Source organism: Lepisosteus platostomus, chromosome 5 (assembly GCF_059453375.1).
Source record: "Lepisosteus platostomus isolate fLepPlt1 chromosome 5, fLepPlt1.hap1, whole genome shotgun sequence".
Classification (NCBI taxonomy): domain Eukaryota; kingdom Metazoa; phylum Chordata; class Actinopteri; order Semionotiformes; family Lepisosteidae; genus Lepisosteus; species Lepisosteus platostomus.
The window spans coordinates 1325940-1346045 of NC_142615.1; the positions used below are offsets into that span (position 1 = coordinate 1325940).

The 20106-nt window shown below is 47.9% G+C and overlaps 1 protein-coding gene across 11 annotated transcripts in view; it reads right to left on the reverse strand.

Moving 5' to 3' along the window:
* The window catches only part of LOC148662360 (uncharacterized), a 31067-nt gene that overhangs the window by 8588 nt on the left and 2373 nt on the right, over positions 1-20106 (reverse strand). For 6 of the 11 annotated variants that reach the window (XM_088631889.1, XM_088631890.1, XM_088631891.1 and 3 more), the window contains exons 2-10: positions 18371-18679; positions 17851-18132; positions 17475-17513; positions 17306-17350; positions 10691-10999; positions 10169-10450; positions 7423-7530; positions 6739-6812; positions 540-6630 (exon numbers count right to left, since the gene is read on the reverse strand). In XM_088631889.1, the coding sequence (XP_088488015.1) occupies positions 6478-6630; positions 6739-6812; positions 7423-7530; positions 10169-10450; positions 10691-10999; positions 17306-17350; positions 17475-17513; positions 17851-18132; positions 18371-18679 (1601 nt within the window). In that variant the 3' untranslated portion in view covers positions 540-6477. The remainder of the gene's footprint in view (positions 1-539; positions 6631-6738; positions 6813-7422; positions 7531-10168; positions 10451-10690; positions 11000-17305; positions 17351-17474; positions 17514-17850; positions 18133-18370; positions 18680-20106) is intronic. The other 5 variants (XM_088631893.1, XM_088631892.1, XM_088631894.1 and 2 more) reach the window with 5 other exon arrangements.

The following is a 20106-nucleotide window of genomic DNA, read 5'->3' on the forward strand; positions in this document are numbered from 1 at the left end:
ACTGTTAACCTCTGGAAATCCTGGAAAATAATATAGGAGAGACCAACCAAAATGCATCCCAACTAACCCATACCTGTCCTCCCACTGTCAGCCTCTGGACATTCTGGAAAATAATACAGGAGAGATCATCCAACATGCATCCCAACTAATCCATACCTGTCTTCCCACTGTCAGCCTCTGGAAAACTGGGGAAAAGAAAGCAGAAGACATCATCTAACCCATCATCCTACTGTCAGCCTCTGGACATCCTGGAAAATAATACAGGAGAGATCATCCAACATGCATCCCAACTAATCCACATCTGTCTTCCAACTGTTAGCCTCTGGACATCCTGGAAAATAATACAGGAGAGATCATCCAACATGCATCCCAACTAATCCACACCTGTCTTCCAACTGCCATCCTCAGGAAAACTGGGGAAAAGAAGGCAGGAGACACCATCTAACCCATCTTCCCACTGTCAGCCTCTGGACATCCTGGACAATTAGGGATAATAATACAGGAGAGATCATACAACTCACATCCCAACTAATCCATACCCGTCTTCCCACTGTCAGCCTCTGGAAAACTGGGGAAAAGAATGCAGGAGACACCATCTAACCCATCTTCCCACTGCCAGCCTCTGGACATCCTGGAAAATAATACAGGAGAGATCATCCAACATGCATCCCAACTAATCCATACCTGTCTTCCCACTGCCAGCCTCAGGAAAACTGGGGAAAAGAATGCAGGAGACACCATCTAACCCATCTTCCCACTGTTAGCCTCTGGATATCCTGGAAAAGAATACAGGAGAGGTCATCAAATATGGATCCCAACTAATCCATACCTGTCTTCCCACTGCCAGCCTCAGGAAAACTGGGGAAAAGAATGCAGGAGAAACCATCTAACCCATCTTCCCACTGTTAGCATCTGGACATCCTGGAAAATAATACAGGAGAGGTCATCCAACATGCATCCCAACTAATCCACATCTGTCTTCCCACTGTTAGCCTCTGGACATCCTGGAAAATAATACAGGAGAGATCATCCAACATGCATCCCAACTAATCCACACCTGTCTTCCCACTGTCAGCCTCAGGAAATTGGGGAAAAGAATGCAGGAGACACCATCTAACCCATCTTCCCACTGTTAGCCTCTGCACATCCTGGAAAATAATACAGGAGAGATCATCCAACATGCATCCCAACTAATCCACACCTGTCTTCCCACTGTCAGCCTCTGGAAAACTAAGGAAAAGAATGCAGGAGACACCATCTAACCCATCTTCCCACTGCCAGCCTCTGGACATCCTGGAAAATAATACAGGAGAGATCATCCAAAATGCATCCCAACTAATCAACACCTGTCTTCCCACTGTCAGCCACTGGACATCTCTGAAAAGTAGGGAAAAAGATTACATGAGAGACCATCTAACCTGCATCCATACTGGTCTTCCCACTGTCAGATTCTGGAAATCCTGGAAAATAATACAACTTGCATCCCAACTAATCCATACCCATCTTCCCACTGTCAGCCTCTGGAAAACTGGGGAAAAGAATGCAGGAGACGTCATCTAACCCATCTTCCCACTGTTAGCCTCTGGACATCCTGGAAAATAATACAGGAGAGGTCATCCAACATGCATCCCAACTAACCCACACCTGTCTCCCCACTGTCAGCCTCTGGACATCCCGGATAAGTAGGGAAAAAAAGATGACATGAGAGACCATCCTTAGACGAAAAGCTGCATCCATACCGGTCTTCCCACTGCCAGCCTCTAGAAATCCTGCAAAATAATACAGGAGAGACCATCTAACCTGTATCCATACCTGTCTATCCACTGTCAGATTCTGGAAATCCTGGAAAATAATACAGGAGAGATCATCCAACTCACATCCCAACTAATCCACACCTGTCTTCCCACTGCCAGCCTCTGGACATCCTGGAAAATTAGGGAGTTAATACAGCAGAGAGCATCCAACCTGCATATGAACTCCTCATCCAGCCCGCTGTGATGTTGCTCACGCTTTTGAGAGACAAAGCAGGAGGAGTCCTCTTGGGGCTCCAGATCTCCACCTGGACCAGGGGCACCAGCAGCTCTTCATCACCATCGCCATCCTCACAGGCTCCAGCAGGCAGGAGGAGGAGGAGGAACATCCTGGCCGTCTCCCAGAGACGACTCCTGCTCCACCCCCTCAGAGAGCGCGGATCCGGATCGGTCCGGTCTGCTCCCAGTGGGATCGTGGAAGACCAGCGTCGCCTGCGAGGGAGCCTCACCTGCCCTTCAGGACCAGTCAAGCAGACCCCCTTGTCCTCTACCTGCAGGTGTGGGGGCGCCCTCTCCAGCGGGGGACAGTGTTACCCCACTCCCAGTCCCTCCCTGCGTCTGGTGGGAATAAACAGGCCTGAAGGCAGCCTGTGCTCCACCGAGTCCCGACTGCTCCGGCCCAGAGCTGCTGTGCTGGAGAAACACAGGCGTGTTGTCCACAGGCTCTCTTCCTCACCTCCTCCTCCTCACACCCCCGGGCTCCTCCTCCTCCTCCTGACACCCATGGGTGTCCAGGCACTGGGCTCTAGTCATCATTATAATCATCTGTGACTGACCAGTGTCAAGAAAAAATAACTCATAAATGAAAATAACCATCCCAGTGGACACCCACTGCAGACACTGGCTGGTTAAGTGACAGCTGTAGAATGAATGACCAGTACATGGAATATATAACAGTTTTCATAAAAAACTACCTGGTTCAGTGACTGGACAGTGTAATTAACAACCAGCACGGTGAATATAGAACATAATTAATAAGGAAAAACTCCATCCGGTTTAGTGACTTAAAATTAACACCCAGCAGGGTGAATATAGAACTTGAGTATTCATGAAAAACACCATCAGGTTGAGGGACTAGAAAGCACAATTAAACAGTGCAGTGAATATGACAGGTAATTAATATGGACAAACTGTCTGGATTAGTAATTAGAAATTCAAATTAACAACCAGTACAGTGAATACACAACAGAATTCACGAAAACCCATCTAGTTTAGTGACTCCAGTACAATCAGCAGTCAGGACAGTGACTATATCACAGACCTGTCAGTACTCAGGAAAACCCATCTAGTTTAGTGACTCCAGTACAATCAGCAGTCAGGACAGGGACTATATCACAGACCTGTCAGTACTCAGGAAAACCCATCTAGTTTAGTGACTCCAGTACAATCAGCAGTCAGGACAGGGACTATATCACATACCTGTCAGTACTCAGGAAAACCCATCTAGTTTAGTGACTCCAGTACAATCAGCAGTCAGGACAGGGACTATATCACATACCTGTCAGTACTCAGGAAAACCCATCTAGTTTAACGAGTAGACAGTTCAATTAACAACTGGTAAGGCGAATAATTCAGGAAAATTACTGCCTGCTTTAGTGACTATAAATCAAAATTAATAAAAAGTACAGTGAAGGTAGAACAAGTATTCAAGAGAAACACTGTGGTCCTGTGACTACACAGTAAAATTAACAACCTGCACAGTGAAAACAAGATAATTAACAAGGCAAAACTGTTCAGTTTAGTGACTAGACAATATAATTAATAAGCAGTCCAGTAAATATAGCATAATTAATAAGGAACATTTCCACCTGGTTTAGTGCCTAGACAGTAAGTACAATTATCAACCATTATGGTCAGTGACTGACCATTGTCCTGTCAGTGTAATTATCACTGACAATAACCATCCCAGTGGACACCCACTGCAGACACTGGCTGGTTTAGTGACAGCTGTAGGATGAATGACCAGTACAGTGAATATATAACAGTTTTCATAAAAAACTACCTGGTTCAGTGACTGGACAGTGCAATTAACAACCAGCACAATGAATATTTAAGAAATATTCAGGAAAAACACCACCTGGTTCAGTGATTAGACAGTATAATAAAAAAACAGTTCAGCGAATATACTGTATAAGAAAATTAGTAAGGAAAACTTCTGTATGGATTAGTTACTAAACAGTAATATTAAGAACCAGTACCGTGAACATAGAACAATTATATTTAGGAAATTCTCTGCCCGGATTAGGAACTAGAAATTAACTCAGTATGGTGAATATGTAACAGGTGTTCATGAAAAACATCGGGTTTAGTGACGAGACAGTACAATTAAAAACGAACACGGCGAATTTATCATAATTATTCAAGAAAAATATAGTCTGGATTAGTGACTCGAAATTAAAATTAACAACCAGGAAGGTGAAAATAGAACAAGTATTCGTTAACAACACTGGAAGGTTTAGTGACAAAACTGTACAATTAAGAACCAGTACCATGAATATAGAACATAATAAGAAAAAACTCTGTCCGGTTTAGTGACTAGAAATGAAAATTAACAACCAGTACAGGGAATATATCACGTAAATAATCAGGAATAATATTCATGAAAAACTCCGTCTGATTTAGTGACTAGTCAGTATAATTAACAACCAGTACCGTGAATATAGAACATAATTAATAAGAAAAAACTCTGCCCGGTTTAGTGACTAGAAATGAAAATTAACAACCAGTACAGGGAATATATCACGTAAATAATCAGGAATAATATTAATGAAAACCTCCGTCTGATTTAGTGATTAGTCAGTATAATTAACAACCAGTGCGATGAATATAACAATTATTCTAGACAAATACTGTCTGGTTTAATGACTAATTCAAGATTAACAAACAGTACAGTGAAGATAACACAATTATTCCTAAAAAAACACTGTATGGCACTGTGAAAACACAGTAAAATTAACAACCAGCACGGTGAAGATACAAGATAATCAACAAGGGAAAACTGTCCGGTTTAGTCACTAGAAATTAAAATTAAAAACCAGTGCAGGGAATATGTCGCATAGATATTCAGTAATAACATCTGGTTCAGTGATTAGACGGTATAATTAACAACCAGAACACTGAATATATAAGAAAATTAGTAAGAAGACATTCCGCACGGTTTGGTTACTAAACAGTAATATTAAGGACAGGTACCGCAAACGTAAAACAATTATTCAGGAAAAACACCGTCTGGGTTAGTGATTAGACAGTGTCATTAACACCCGGTACGGTGAATATATACGATAATAATTCTGGAAAATCACTGCCTGGTTTAATGAGTATAAATTAAAATGTATAAACAGAAGAGGGAAAACATAAGTATTAATGGAAAACACCTTCTGGTTCTGTGACTACACAGTCAAATTAACACCCAGCACGGGGAATATACAAGATAATTATTACTGAAAAACTTAGTCACGGTAATTAACTAACGGACCGTAGGAAAAATATATCAAATAATTAATAGGAACCAACTCCGTCCGGTTTAGTGAGTGGAAATTAAAATTAGCAACCAGTACCGTGAACATGCGCACTCAGGACAAACTCCGTCCGGTTTAGCGACTAGACAGCACATTTAACAACGAGTACGGTGAACGTATACCAAGATTATTCACAAAAATCACTGCCTGGTTTAGCGAAATTAGACATTTAAATGAACAGTCAGCACAGCGAGGATATAACGATGATTCAGGGAAAACGCTGTCGGGTTTCATGACTAGACGTACAATTCACAACCTGCACGGGGAATCTAAGTGAATAAGGAAAAACTCCGTCTGGCTTCATAAACTCGCGATTTCACCGAATAAACAGTCAGGCAGACACGTAAACACAACTATTCGTGAAGTAAAAACTATTTCTTACTGACGGGCACAGTGAATATCCGAGGAGAGCAGGACAACGATACTCGTTTGTTCAGCTTGCAGACGAAGCGGCGTCGAGCGCCCTTCCGGCCCTCAATTAACCAGGTGAGTCCACTTCCGCCGCTCAATAAAACAGGTGAGTCCACTTCCGCCCCTCAGTAAAACAGGCGAGTCCACTTCCGCTAGTCAATTAAACAGGAGAGTCCACTTCCGCCCCTCAATTAAACAGCTCGCCAGTCCCGTGTCCCTCCTCTCCAATGACACTCCTCCTCCTCCTCCTCCTCCTCCAGGGAAACGATCCTCAGGTTGTATAGCAACGCCAGGTCTTTTTAGAGGATAAACGGGACTGCGTATTCCGGAAACAGACGGTGTCGGTGAATACGCAGTAAAGTCATTTTTCAGTGCAGTGAATATCGGACACAATACTGATTGAGGAAAGACGCCAGCGCGTTTCTTGAGAAGCCCTTAACTCGTGAAAACCACCTTGTACAGTGGAACAACTGGTCAGTAAAGACACCTACTGGTTCATGACTAAGCTGTACAGGAAACGTTCGAGACAGGGGGTCTGAATTAATATCCCCCACAGGTTTTAAGCTCTTTTGAGTTCAAAACCGTCCGTGCTGTTAAGCAACAGCGACAGAGCTCTGCTGCTGTGCTCTGAGCGTCCATCTTTGTGGCCTGGTGGATCGTGTTCAGGCAGGTGGGGGAGTCTCAGGTACATCACACAGCGCCCCCCGGTGGAGACTTGATGTAACCTCCACCTCCTCCTATTTCCCTGTCCTGAGGTCCGAGTAAACGGTGGTCTCGCCCTCCCTGGGGACGCCCTGTCCTCTCGGGGGTCCTGCTGCCGCCTCTGCGAAGTTCACGGTGGAGTAGCTGACCTCATCGCCGCCCGGAGCACTGGGGGAGCCCTGGACCGCCTGGGAGAGGGAGAGAGAGAGACCCCCGGACAGGTCACACTCGGACACAGGGAGGAGGCTGAGCACAGCCCCGCTGGGGGGGTCTGCTCGAACCCGGGGCCGTGTTACCGTGGGCTCTGCGGGGCGGGCGCAGACAGCGAGGTCTCCGGCGACGTCCTCTCTCTCCTCGCGAGCCGCCCGGCCTGCGAATAACGAGCAGAACCAGGACTGAGGCCCAGAGCCGTGCTTCTGTACACAGAGGGGGGTGGGGGTGGGGAACAAGCTGCCCAGCCCTGCGGTTGAAGCCGATACCCTGGCTTCTCTCCAGACACAGCTGGGTGAGCTCCTCCAGTCAGGACAGGAGGCTCTACTGTACACAGAGGGGGGTGGGGGTGGGGAACAAGCTGCCCAGCCCTGTGGTTGAAGCCGATACCCTGGCTTCTCTCCAGACACAGCTGGGTGAGCTCCTCCAGTCAGGACAGGAGGCTCTACTGTACACAGAGGGGGGTGGGGGTTGGGAACAGGCTGCCCAGCCCTGTGGTTGAAGCCGATACCCCGGCTTCTCTCCAGACACAGCTGGGTGAGCTCCTCCAGTCAGGACAGGTGGCTCTACTGTACACAGAGGGGGGTGGGGGTGGGGAACAAGCTTAAAATCAAAGGTGACTGAGATACTCAGACTTAATAAGCAACCACCCATCCATTGTGCTTAAACAAAAAAAATAAAACAGGCCAGAATTCAGCTCTTTCTCTTATTTTAGAGGTGAAAGGTCAAAGGTGAACTCTGGTTTTTAAGGCTGCTGTAGGGGTACAGACCTGTCACCTTCCTCCTCCTCCTCTTCATCGTGACGACAGCGACAAGCACCAGCAGGACGCAGAGGACAGCGGCTACTGGCACAAGAACTTTCACCAGGAAATCGTCCTCTGTGAGAAACAATGAATCAGGATTAAACGGGAATCAAACACCGAATTAATACCCTAAGAATTAATACCCTACCTGTGAGGAGACTGGTGTAGGTATCAGGTCTGTCTCACTCTCACAATAATACCCTACCTGTGAGGAGACTGGTGTAGGTATCAGGCCTGTCTCACTCTCACAATAATACCCTACCTGTGAGGAGACTGGTGTAGGTATCAGGTCTGTCTCACTCTCACAATAATACCCTACCTGTGAGGAGACTGGTGTAGGTATCAGGCCTGTCTCACTCTCACAATAATACCCTACCTGTGAGGAGACTGGTGTAGGTATCAGGTCTGTCTCACTCTCACAATAATACCCTACCTGTGAGGAGACTGGTGTAGGTATCAGGCCTGTCTCACTCTCACAATAATACCCTACCTGTGAGGAGACTGGTGTAGGTATCAGGTCTGTCTCACTCTCACAATAATACCCTACCTGTGAGGAGACTGGTGTAGGTATCAGGTCTGTCTCACTCTCACAATAATACCCTACCTGTGAGGAGACTGGTGTAGGTATCAGGCCTGTCTCACTCTCACAATAATACCCTACCTGTGAGGAGACTGGTGTAGGTATCAGGTCTGTCTCACTCTCACAATAATACCCTACCTGTGAGGAGACTGGTGTAGGTATCAGGCCTTTCTCACTCTCACAATAATACCCTACCTGTGAGGAGACTGGTGTAGGTATCAGGTCTGTCTCACTCTCACAATAATACCCTACCTGTGAGGAGACTGGTGTAGGTATCAGGTCTGTCTCACTCTCACAATAATACCCTACCTGTGAGGAGACTGGTGTAGGTATCAGGTCTGTCTCACTCTCACAATAATACCCTACCTGTGAGGAGACTGGTGTAGGTATCAGGTCTGTCTCACTCTCACAATAATACCCTACCTGTGAGGAGACTGGTGTAGGTATCAGGTCTGTCTCACTCTCACAATAATACCCTACCTGTGAGGAGACTGGTGTAGGTATCAGGTCTGTCTCACTCTCACAATAATACCCTACCTGTGAGGAGACTGGTGTAGGTATCAGGCCTGTCTCACTCTCACAATAATACCCTACCTGTGAGGAGACTGGTGTAGGTATCAGGTCTGTCTCACTCTCACAATAATACCCTACCTGTGAGGAGACTGGTGTAGGTATCAGGCCTGTCTCACTCTCACAATAATACCCTACCTGTGAGGAGACTGGTGTAGGTATCAGGCCTGTCTCACTCTCACAATAATACCCTACCTGTGAGGAGACTGGTGTAGGTATCAGGTCTGTCTCACTCTCACAATAATACCCTACCTGTGAGGAGACTGGTGTAGGTATCAGGCCTGTCTCACTCTCACAATAATACCCTACCTGTGAGGAGACTGGTGTAGGTATCAGGCCTGTCTCACTCTCACAATAATACCCTACCTGTGAGGAGACTGGTGTAGGTATCAGGTCTGTCTCACTCTCACAATAATACCCTACCTGTGAGGTGAATGGTGTAGGTATCAGGCCTGTCTCACTCTCACAATAATACCCTACCTGTGAGGAGACTGGTGTAGGTATCAGGCCTGTCTCACTCTCACAATAATACTCTACCTGTGAGGAGACTGGTGTAGGTATCAGGTCTGTCTCACTCTCACAATAATACTGTACCTGTGAGGAGACTGGTGTAGGTATCAGGTCTGTCTCACTCTCACAATAATACCCTACCTGTGAGGAGACTGGTGTAGGTATCAGGTCTGTCTCACTCTCACAATAATACCCTACCTGTGAGGAGACTGGTGTAGGTATCAGGTCTGTCTCACTCTCACAATAATACCCTACCTGTGAGGAGACTGGTGTAGGTATCAGGCCTGTCTCACTCTCACAATAATACCCTACCTGTGAGGAGACTGGTGTAGGTATCAGGCCTGTCTCACTCTCACAATAATACCCTACCTGTGAGGAGACTGGTGTAGGTATCAGGTCTGTCTCACTCTCACAATAATACCCTACCTGTGAGGAGACTGGTGTAGGTATCAAGCCTGTCTCACTCTCACAATAATACCCTACCTGTGAGGAGACTGGTGTAGGTATCAGGCCTGTCTCACTCTCACAATAATACCCTACCTGTGAGGAGACTGGTGTAGGTATCAGGCCTGTCTCACTCTCACAATAATACCCTACCTGTGAGGAGACTGGTGTAGGTATCAGGTCTGTCTCACTCTCACAATAATACCCTACCTGTGAGGAGACTGGTGTAGGTATCAGGTCTGTCTCACTCTCACAATAATACCCTACCTGTGAGGAGACTGGTGTAGGTATCAGGTCTGTCTCACTCTCACAATAATACCCTACCTGTGAGGAGACTGGTGTAGGTATCAGGTCTGTCTCACTCTCACAATAATACCCTACCTGTGAGGAGACTGGTGTAGGTATCAGGTCTGTCTCACTCTCACAATAATACCCTACCTGTGAGGAGACTGGTGTAGGTATCAGGTCTGTCTCACTCTCACAATAATACCCTACCTGTGAGGTGAATGGTGTAGGTATCAGGCCTGTCTCACTCTCACAATAATACCCTACCTGTGAGGAGACTGGTGTAGGTATCAGGTCTGTCTCACTCTCACAATAATACCCTACCTGTGAGGTGAATGGTGTAGGTATCAGAGGTCTTCATCACTCCTCTCTCTCTCAGTACACATGTCCTGTTCCTCATGTGGTCTGAACTCTGCAGCTTCATTGACAAGCTGCTGAAATATCTGTCCTGCTTGATGTCCACTGTGTCCAAATGGTCACTCTCCCAGGTCACTTGGACATCAGCAGGTTTCCCAGCACAGCTTTGAAATCCTCCTCCACAGTCCAGACCACACTGGAGAGTGAGGACTGTGTCTGTCTTCAATCCTCCAGAGGGACTGGCAGAGACTGCAGAATGACATCACATGTGTCTTCAGCACAGGGACAGACACTGTTTCACACACTGACATGATCAATGAGTCCAGACAGCAGATCAGAGCACAGGAAGGACAGACAGAGAGACAGAAGACCTGCAGATTCCTGACTGGACTCATCAGGACCAGCACTGGGCTGAAGAGACAGAGGGGACAGTTAATGGAGACTCACTGACTGAAACACAGAGACACGTCCTCAGGTCCTCAGACTTACTGGACAGCAGGTAGAGATCAACAGTGGTGCGTCCAGGAAGAAAATACTGTCCATTGATACTCTGCTCACAGATGTACTGTCCAATGTCCTGAGTGTTGAGACTGTGGATGTGTAGAGACCAGTCAGACCCCACACTCATTCTCTGGGCTCTTTCTGGGTCTCTGACTGTGATCTGCTGTTTTCCGTTTATTATTTTGATTCGCTTGGATTTGTAAAGAAAATCCCACTCAAAAAAATATGCTTGATTGTCTCTGGACCCCTGACAGGACATGTTGACTGACCCCCTCACAGTGGAGTACAGAGTCACACCTGAGGAGAGAAAATAACACAAGAGTAACACCTGACACCACCACACCTCCCACTGTGTCTCCTTTCACTGCTGACACCACCACACCTCCCACTGTGTCTCCTTTCACACCTGACACCACAACACCTCCCACTGTGTCTCCTCTCACTGCTGACATCACCACAACACCCACTACGTCTCCTCTCACTCCTGACACCACACACTTCCCACTGTGTCTCCTTTCACTCCTGAAACCACACACCTCCCACTGTGTCTCCTCTCACTCCTGATATCACAACACCACTCACTGTGTCTCCTTTCACACATTTACTCCTCTCTATGTACTTAGTACAATACTAACCCAACTGTTATCAGATCTGTTCTTGCTGTTATTTATAAAACAACTGCAGTCTGATCAGAATCAAAGATGTTAGAAGCCTGAAATGTCAGCAATTAATAAGATTTAATGTATTATTAGATACATTTAAGGAAGTTAACAAAACTGTCTCCATTACTGAACTGTTGTCTTTAAGAAGGACACACACTGTTGTGTCTCCATTACTGAACTACTGTCTTTAAGAAGTACACACACACACTGTTGTGTCTCCATTACTGAACTACTGTCTTTAAGAAGTACACACACACACTGTTGTGTCTCCATTACTGAACTGCTGTCTTTAAGAAGTACACACACACACTGTTGTGTCTCCATTACTGAACTACTGTCTTTAAGAAGTACACACACACTGTTGTGTCTCCATACCTGAACTGCTGTCTTTAAGAAGTACACACACACTGTTGTGTCTCCATTACTGAACTGCTGTCTTTAAGAAGTACACACACACACTGTTGTGTCTCCATTACTGAACTGCTGTCTTTAAGAAGTACACACACACTGTTGTGTCTCCATTACTGAACTACTGTCTTTACGAAGTACACACACACTGTTGTGTCTCCATTACTGAACTGCTGTCTTTAAGAAGTATACACACACACACTGTTGTGTCTCCATTACTGAACTACTGTCTTTAAGAAGTACACACACACACTGTTGTGTCTCCATTACTGAACTGCTGTCTTTAAGAAGTACACACACACTGTTGTGTCTCCATTACTGAACTACTATCTTTAAGAAATACACACACACTGTTGTGTCTCCATTACTGAACTGCTGTCTTTAAGAAGTACACACACACTGTTGTGTCTCCATTACTGAACTACTGTCTTTACGAAGTACACACACACTGTTGTGTCTCCATTACTGAACTGCTGTCTTTAAGAAGTATACACACACACACTGTTGTGTCTCCATTACTGAACTACTGTCTTTAAGAAGTACACACACACACTGTTGTGTCTCCATTACTGAACTGCTGTCTTTAAGAAGTACACACACACTGTTGTGTCTCCATTACTGAACTACTATCTTTAAGAAATACACACACACTGTTGTGTCTCCATTACTGAACTGCTGTCTTTAAGAAGTACACACACACACTGTTGTGTCTCCATTATTGAACTGCTGTCTTTAAGAAGTACACACACACACTGTTGTGTCTCCATTACTGAACTGCTGTCTTTAAGAAGTACACACACACTGTTGTGTCTCCATTACTGAACTGCTGTCTTTAAGAGGTACACACACACACAGTGTTGCACAATGTAACAGATGACACAGTCTTTCCTTTCTGAATACTCCACTGCTGTCGTCACTCACTCACACACACTGTTGCACAATGGAGAAGCCATTACTGCACAGCTCTGTATCACATTAAACACGCACACAAACACACAGCAGAACACACTTGTACACACAGAGAGACACACTCCCTTCAGTGTGTACTCCCAACACACACACACTCACACACTCACACTGAGACTGACCCACACACACTCACACACTCACACTGAGACTGACACACACACACACTCACACTGAGACTGACACACACACACACACACACCTGTGTGACTTACCCACACCCTCCTGTCCCACTGTGTGACCCCAGAAAGAGAGAGAGACCAGCAGACAGAAGACGGGGAGCCCCATTTCCTCACTGACACGTCTCCTCCGAGCGCCGGAGCAGAAGACAGGAGGAGGAGACGGACGCCGAGATTGGCCAACTCCGGGGCAGGAAGTGGAGAGCAGCACTTCCTGTGTTGCTCCAGGAGCAGCCCCAGCCCCTGACTCTCACTGACAGGCAGGCCGGCGGGAGACCGGCCAAGACACTGGCCACATCTGGGGTCTGTCCTGCCCCCTGAGGAGCAGCCCAGTCCACTGGCCCCCCAGACTCAGACTCCGGGCCCCCCCCACAGCCGCCGCTCGTGTGAGAGCGACTTCCTGCAGCGAGAGGGGGGCCCCCCGGGGGGCCGACCACATCGCTCACGAGTCTCGCTGGGCCGGAGGGACCCAGAGCCGGGCTGGGGGGGGACGAGGCCCCGAGCTGGGTCCACACTGGGGTTGGGGCTGGAATCGGGGCGGGGGGGGGATCGTGGCGAGGAATCAGGGGTGGGGGGGGCACAGGACTGTCTCTGGAGCTGGGCTGGGGTCCGGTCTGGGGGGCACGCTCATGTGACACCAATCACAGCAGGTGAATCCATTGAACACAGCAGATCACTATTTAGTAACGGCATCATTGATTATAATACATTCCTGTAACAACAGAACATCACATCTCCTTGGTGGCCCTGTACAATGTCTTGCGTGAGGAATGTGACCCCAGCCTGCTCTCCATGAGACACACAGACAGGGAGAGAAGCTGGGGGTCAGAGCGCAGGGTCAGCTACTGTACAGCGCCCCTGGAGCAGTTGGGGTGAGAATCAGACGAGCTGTATCGAGCGACCACTGAGGAGACAACCAGTTCACACAGTAATCTGCCAGGGACCAGTTTATTCAACAAGACCTCCAGTGAGCACCCAGCAACATTAACATCCGGTCCAGTAGTCTGTCCTGTGAATATCCAGTCCAGTGATTCACCAGTGGCACGGATATCCCCTTCAGTTCCTAGTCAGCAGAGCGAACAGGCAGTCGAGTGGAGAGTCAGTTCTGTCAGCTGTCGACTCAAACAACAAGCAGTTCAGTGGATTACTGTAGGGTCATGTGACCTGCGAACACTCAGTCCAGTGAATATCCAGTCCAAGAGACAGTCAGTCCAATGACAATACAGTGCAGTGAATGTCCAGTCCAGTGAATATCCAATCCAAGAGACAGTCAGTCCAGTGATAATACAGTGCAGTGAATGTCCAGTCCAGTAAATATCCAATCCCATAGACAGTCAGTCCAGTGACAATACAGTGCAGTGAATGTCCGGTCCAGTAAATATCCAGTCCAAGAGACAGTCAGTCCAGTGACAATACAGTGCAGTGAATGTCCAGTCCAGTGAATATCCAATCCAATAGACAGTCAATCCAGTGACAATACAGTGCAGTGAATGTCCAGTCCAGTGAATATGCATCAACATTAATATCCAGTTCAACAGTCTGTCCTGTGATTTTGCAGTCCAGTGATCATTCCTGTGATCCAGTGGTCACTCCACTGATCCAGCTGGGAGGATAGTCATTTCAGGGAAGACCAGTTCAGAGAGCAAGCTGTCCAATCTGTTACCTGAGGGCGATATGACCTGTAATAGCCAGTCCAGTGGATATCCAGTCCAGTGGGATCCCAGTCTGTGGGATAGTCAGTCCAGTGGATATCCAGTCCAGTCTAGTGGGATTGCAGTCTGTGGGATAGTCAGTCCAGTGGATATCCAGTCCAGTGCTAATCCAGTGCACTGAAATCCCATTCTGTGGGATCGTCAGTCCAGTGGATATCCAGTCCAGTCCAGTGGGAACACAGTCTGTGTTATAGTCGGTCCAGTGGATATCCAGTCTAGTCCAGTGGGATCCCAGTCTGTGGGATAGTCAGTCCAGTGGATATCCAGTCCAGTGCTAATCCAGTGCACTGAAATCCCAGTCTGTGGGATCATCAGTCCAGTGGATATCCAGTCCAGTGTAGTGGGATCCCAGTCTGTGGGATAGTCAGTCCAGTGGATATCCAGTCCAGTCCAGGGGGATCCCAGTCTGTGGGATAGTCAGTCCAGTGGATATCCAGTCCAGTCCAGTGGGATCCCAGTCTGAGGGATAGTCAGTCCAGTGGATATCCAGTCACTGGTTTGATTCAGCACTTTTCCCAGCTGTTGGTTTTTCAGACAATATTCCTTTAATTCCTCAAAAGCAGGGAATGACCGAGGGGAATTTATGAAGAGCTTCAAGCAGACACACAGGAACTATTCTCTCTCGGCACTAGGGGGAGGAGGGAACAGTTAGAAGGACGGACAGGAAGTCAGCGCTGCGGCTGGAGCTCAATCCCCGGTGACACTTCCTCTGCAGGGAGAATAAGATGAGGCTTCGTTCAGGAGGAAGAGGATGGATATTGACGAAAACAGTCATGTTTGACAAATATTTCTACAAACTCTGCAGCACAGATGCAGACATTGAAGCTGGTCACAGTCATGGTTTATAAATTAATAGTTCAGTATGAAGGATCTGACAAATCAAGAGACTATTTCTATTGAAACAGAAACACAGCGGCCATTCTGCACCGATAGACCACTGCTCTGTTACTGGAGTTTACAGCCTGTGGACGGACCTGCTCTAGACTGACTCCACTGCTCTGTTACTGGAGTTTACAGCCTGTGGACGGACCTGCTCTAGACTGACTCCACTGCTCTGTTACTGGAGTTTACAGTCTGTGGACAGACCTGCTCTAGACTGACTCCACTGCTCTGTTACTGGAGTTTACAGCCTGTGGACAGACCTGCTCTAGACTGACTCCACTGCTCCGTTACTGGAGTTTACAGCCTACGGACAGACCTGCTGTAGACTGACACCACTGCTCTGTTACTGGAGTTTACAGCCTGTGGACAGACCTGCTCTAGACTGACTCCACTGCTCCGTTACTGGAGTTTACAGCCTGTGAACAGACCTGCTCTAGACTGACTCCACTGTTCTGTTACTGGAGTTTACAGTCTGTGGACGGACCTGCTCTAGACTGACTCCACTGCTCTGTTACTGGAGTTTACAGCCTGTGGACGGACCTGCTCTAGACTGACTCCACTGCTCTGTTACTGGAGTTTACAGCCTGTGGACAGTCCTGCTCTAGACTGACTCCACTGCTCCGTTACTGGAGTTTACAGCCTGTGAACAGACCTGCTCTAGACTGACTCCACTGTTCTGTTACTGGAGTTTACAGTCTGTGGACAGACCTGCTCTAGACTGACTCCACTGCTCTGTTACTGGAGTTTACAGCCTGTGAACAGAGCTGTTCTAGACTGACTCCACTGCTCTGTTACTGGAGTTTACAGCCTGTGAACAGACCTGCTCTAGACTGACTCCACTGCTCCGTCACTGGAGTTTACAGCCTGTGAACAGACCTGCTCTAGACTGACTCCACTGCTCTGTTACTGGAGTTTACAGCCTGTGGACAGACCTGCTCTAGACTGACTCCACTGCTCTGTTACTGGAGTTTACAGCCTGTGGACAGACCTGCTCTAGACTGACTCCACTGCTCTGTTACTGGAGTTTACAGCCTGTGGACAGACCTGCTCTAGACTGACTCCACTGCTCTGTTACTGGAGTTTACAGCCTGTGGACAGACCTGCTCTAGACTGACTCCACTGTTCTGTTACTTGCCTGTGACTTTGCTGTTCCTCCTCTTGGTGAAAATTAATATCCCAAGAAGCACCGGGACCAGCAGCACGATGAAGAAAATAGTCAGCCTCACTGTCATCTCCAGTCCTGATGATTGATCTGAGGAAGAGTTAGATCATCTTGAGAAAGAGCTTTTGAAACAAGTCTTGTTGATTATCATGTCAAGTCAGTTATGAGCCAGCTGTGTTACACTGTCCAGTCAGCTTCACCCAGCTCTGAAGGTGTTGCAGATTTAAAGAGCCGTGGAAAGACTGCAGAAGGACTGGCAACAAGTACCAACACCCAGTGAATAAGCTCTGAAATCATCTTCAGGAAGAGGTTGTTGAGATTGTGGAACAAGCTGCTCATCCCTGCTGTTGAAGCCGATACCCTGGCGTCTCTCCAGACACAGCTGGGTGAGCTCCTCCAGTCAGGACAGGAGGCTCTTCTGTACACAGAGGGGGGTGGGGGTGGGGAACAGGCTGCCCAGCCCTGTGGTTGAAGCCGATACCCTGGCTGCTCTCCAGACACAGCTGGATGGGATTGTCTACTAATTGCCAATTAGACTAGTGGTGCCTCCCTCTTCCTCTCTAAGTGCTCATTTATTCAGTCATTCCTTGGTCAAAACCGAGTCATATGAAAAGAATCTGAGTCTCTCTAACCTTCTCTAGGTGGGGCTGTTGTATATCCTTTAGATCCGACATCACCTGAAAAAGAAGGAGGAGATAAGTGATTTGCCCATCCCTGTGAGATTCCTCTCGGCATCAAGAGATGCTCAAAAAAGACAATCTGAGACAGAGGACTGTGTGCTAATGAGCAGAACCTGCTCACCTGAATCCGGGCTCAGTTCTATGTCTCCAGTACGAACATCTGGAACAAAGATAGAGAGATGTCTCACTCTCACAATAATACCCTACCTGTGAGGAGACTGGTGTAGGTATCAGGTCTGTCTCACTCTCACAATAATACCCTACTTGTGAGGAGACTGGTGTAGGTACAGTATCAGGCCTGTCTCACTCTCACAATAATACCCTACCTGTGAGGAGACTGGTGTAGGTATCAGGTCTGTCTCACTCTCACAACAATACCCTACCTGTGAGGAGACTGGTGTAGGTATCAGGTCTGTCTCACTCTCACAATAATACCCTACCTGTGAGGAGACTGGTGTAGGTATCAGGTCTGTCTCACTCTCACAATAATACCCTACCTGTGAGGTGAATGGTGTAGGTATCAGAGGTCTTCATCACTCCTCTCTCTCTCAGTACACATGTCCAGTTCCTCATGTGCTCTGAACTCTGCAGCTTCATTGACAAGCTGCTGAAATATCTGTCCTGGCTGATGTCCACTGTGTCCATGTGGTCACTCTCCCAGGTCACTAGGACATCAGCAGGTTTCCCAGCACAGCTTTGAAATCCTCCTCCACAGTCCAGACCACACTGGAGAGTGAGGACTGTGTCTGTCTTCAATCCTCCAGAGGGACTGGCAGAGACTGCAGAATGACATCACATGTGTCTTCAGCACAGGGACAGACACTGTTTCACACACTGACATGATCAATGAGTCCAGACAGCAGATCAGAGCACAGGAAGGACAGACAGAGAGACAGAAGACCTGCAGATTCCTGATGACTCATCAGGACCAGCACTGGGCTGGAGAGACAGAGGGGACAGTTAATGGAGACTGACGGACTGAAACACAGAGACACGTCCTCAGGTCCTCAGACTTACTGGACAGCAGGTAGAGATCAACAGTGGTGCGTCCAGGAAGAAAATACTGTCCATTGATACTCTGCTCACAGCGGTACAGTCCAGTGTCCTGAGTGTTGAGACTGTGGATGTGTAGAGACCAGTCAGACCCCACACTCATTCTCTGGGCTCTTTCTGGGTCTCTGACTGTGATCTGCTGTTCACTGTTTACTATTAGCACTGGCACCTCAGATTTGTGATAAAAGAACCACTCAAAGTAGTACTGATGGTCTCTGGACCCCTCACAGGACATGATGACTGACCCCCCCACAGTGGAGTACAGAGTCACACCTGAGGAGAGAAAATAACACAACAGTAACACCTGATACCACCACACCTCCCACTGTGTCTCCTTTCACTGCTGACACAACACCTCCCACTGTGTCTCCTTTCACTCCTGACACCACAACACATCCCACTGTGTCTCCTTTCACTGCTGACACCACCACACCTCCCACTGTGTCTCCTTTCACTGCTGACACAACACCTCCCACTGTGTCTCCTTTCACTGCTGACACAACACCTCCCACTGTGTCTCCTTTCACTGCTGACACCACTACACCCCCCACTGTGTCTCCTTTCACACCTGACACAACACACCTCCCACTGTGTCTCCTTTCACTGCTGAGACCACACACCTCCCACTGTGTCTCCTTTCACTGCTGACACCACCACACCTCCCACTGTGTCTCCTTTCACTCCTGATACCACCACACCTCCCACTGTGTCTCCTTTCACTGCTGACACCACCACACCTCCCACTGTGTCTCCTTTCACTGCTGACACCACCACACCTCCCACTGTGTCTCCTTTCACTGCTGACACCACCACACCTCCCACTGTGTCTCCTTTCACTTCTGACACAACACCTTCCACTGTGTCTCCTTTCACTCCTGACACCACAACACCTCCCACTGTGTCTCCTTTCACTGCTGATACCACAACACCTCCCACTGTGTCTTGTTTTACTGCTGATACCACCACACCTCCCACTGTGTCTCCTTTCACTGCTGACACTACAACACTTCCCACTGTGCCTCCTTTCACTCCTGACACCACCACACCTCCCACTGTGTCTCCTTTCACTTCTGACACAACACCTTCCACTGTGTCTCCTTTCACTCCTAACACCACAACACCTCGCACTGTGTCTCCTTTCACTGCTGATACCACAACACCTCCCACTGTGTCTCCATTCACTGCTGACACCACCACACCTCCCACTGTGTCTCCTTTCACTGCTGACAACACCACACCTCCCACTGTGTCTCCTTTCACACCTGACACCACCACACCTCCCACTGTGTCTCCATTCACTGCTGACACCACCACACCTCCCACTGTGTCTCCTTTCACTGCTGACACCACCACACCTCCCACTATGTCTCCTTTCACTGCTGATACCACAACACCTCCCACTGTGTCTCCATTCACTCATGACACCACAACACCTCCCACTGTGTCTCCTTTCATTCTTGACACCACAACACCTCCCACTGCTTCTCCTTTCACTCCTGACACCACCACACCTCCCACTGTGTCTCCTTTCACACCTGACACCACCACACCTCCCACTATGTCTCCTTTCACTGCTGATACCACCACACCTCCCACTGTGTCTCCTTTCATTCTTGACACCACAACACCTCCCACTGCTTCTCCTTTCACTCCTGACACCACCACACCTCCCACTGTGTCTCCTTTCACTGCTGACACTA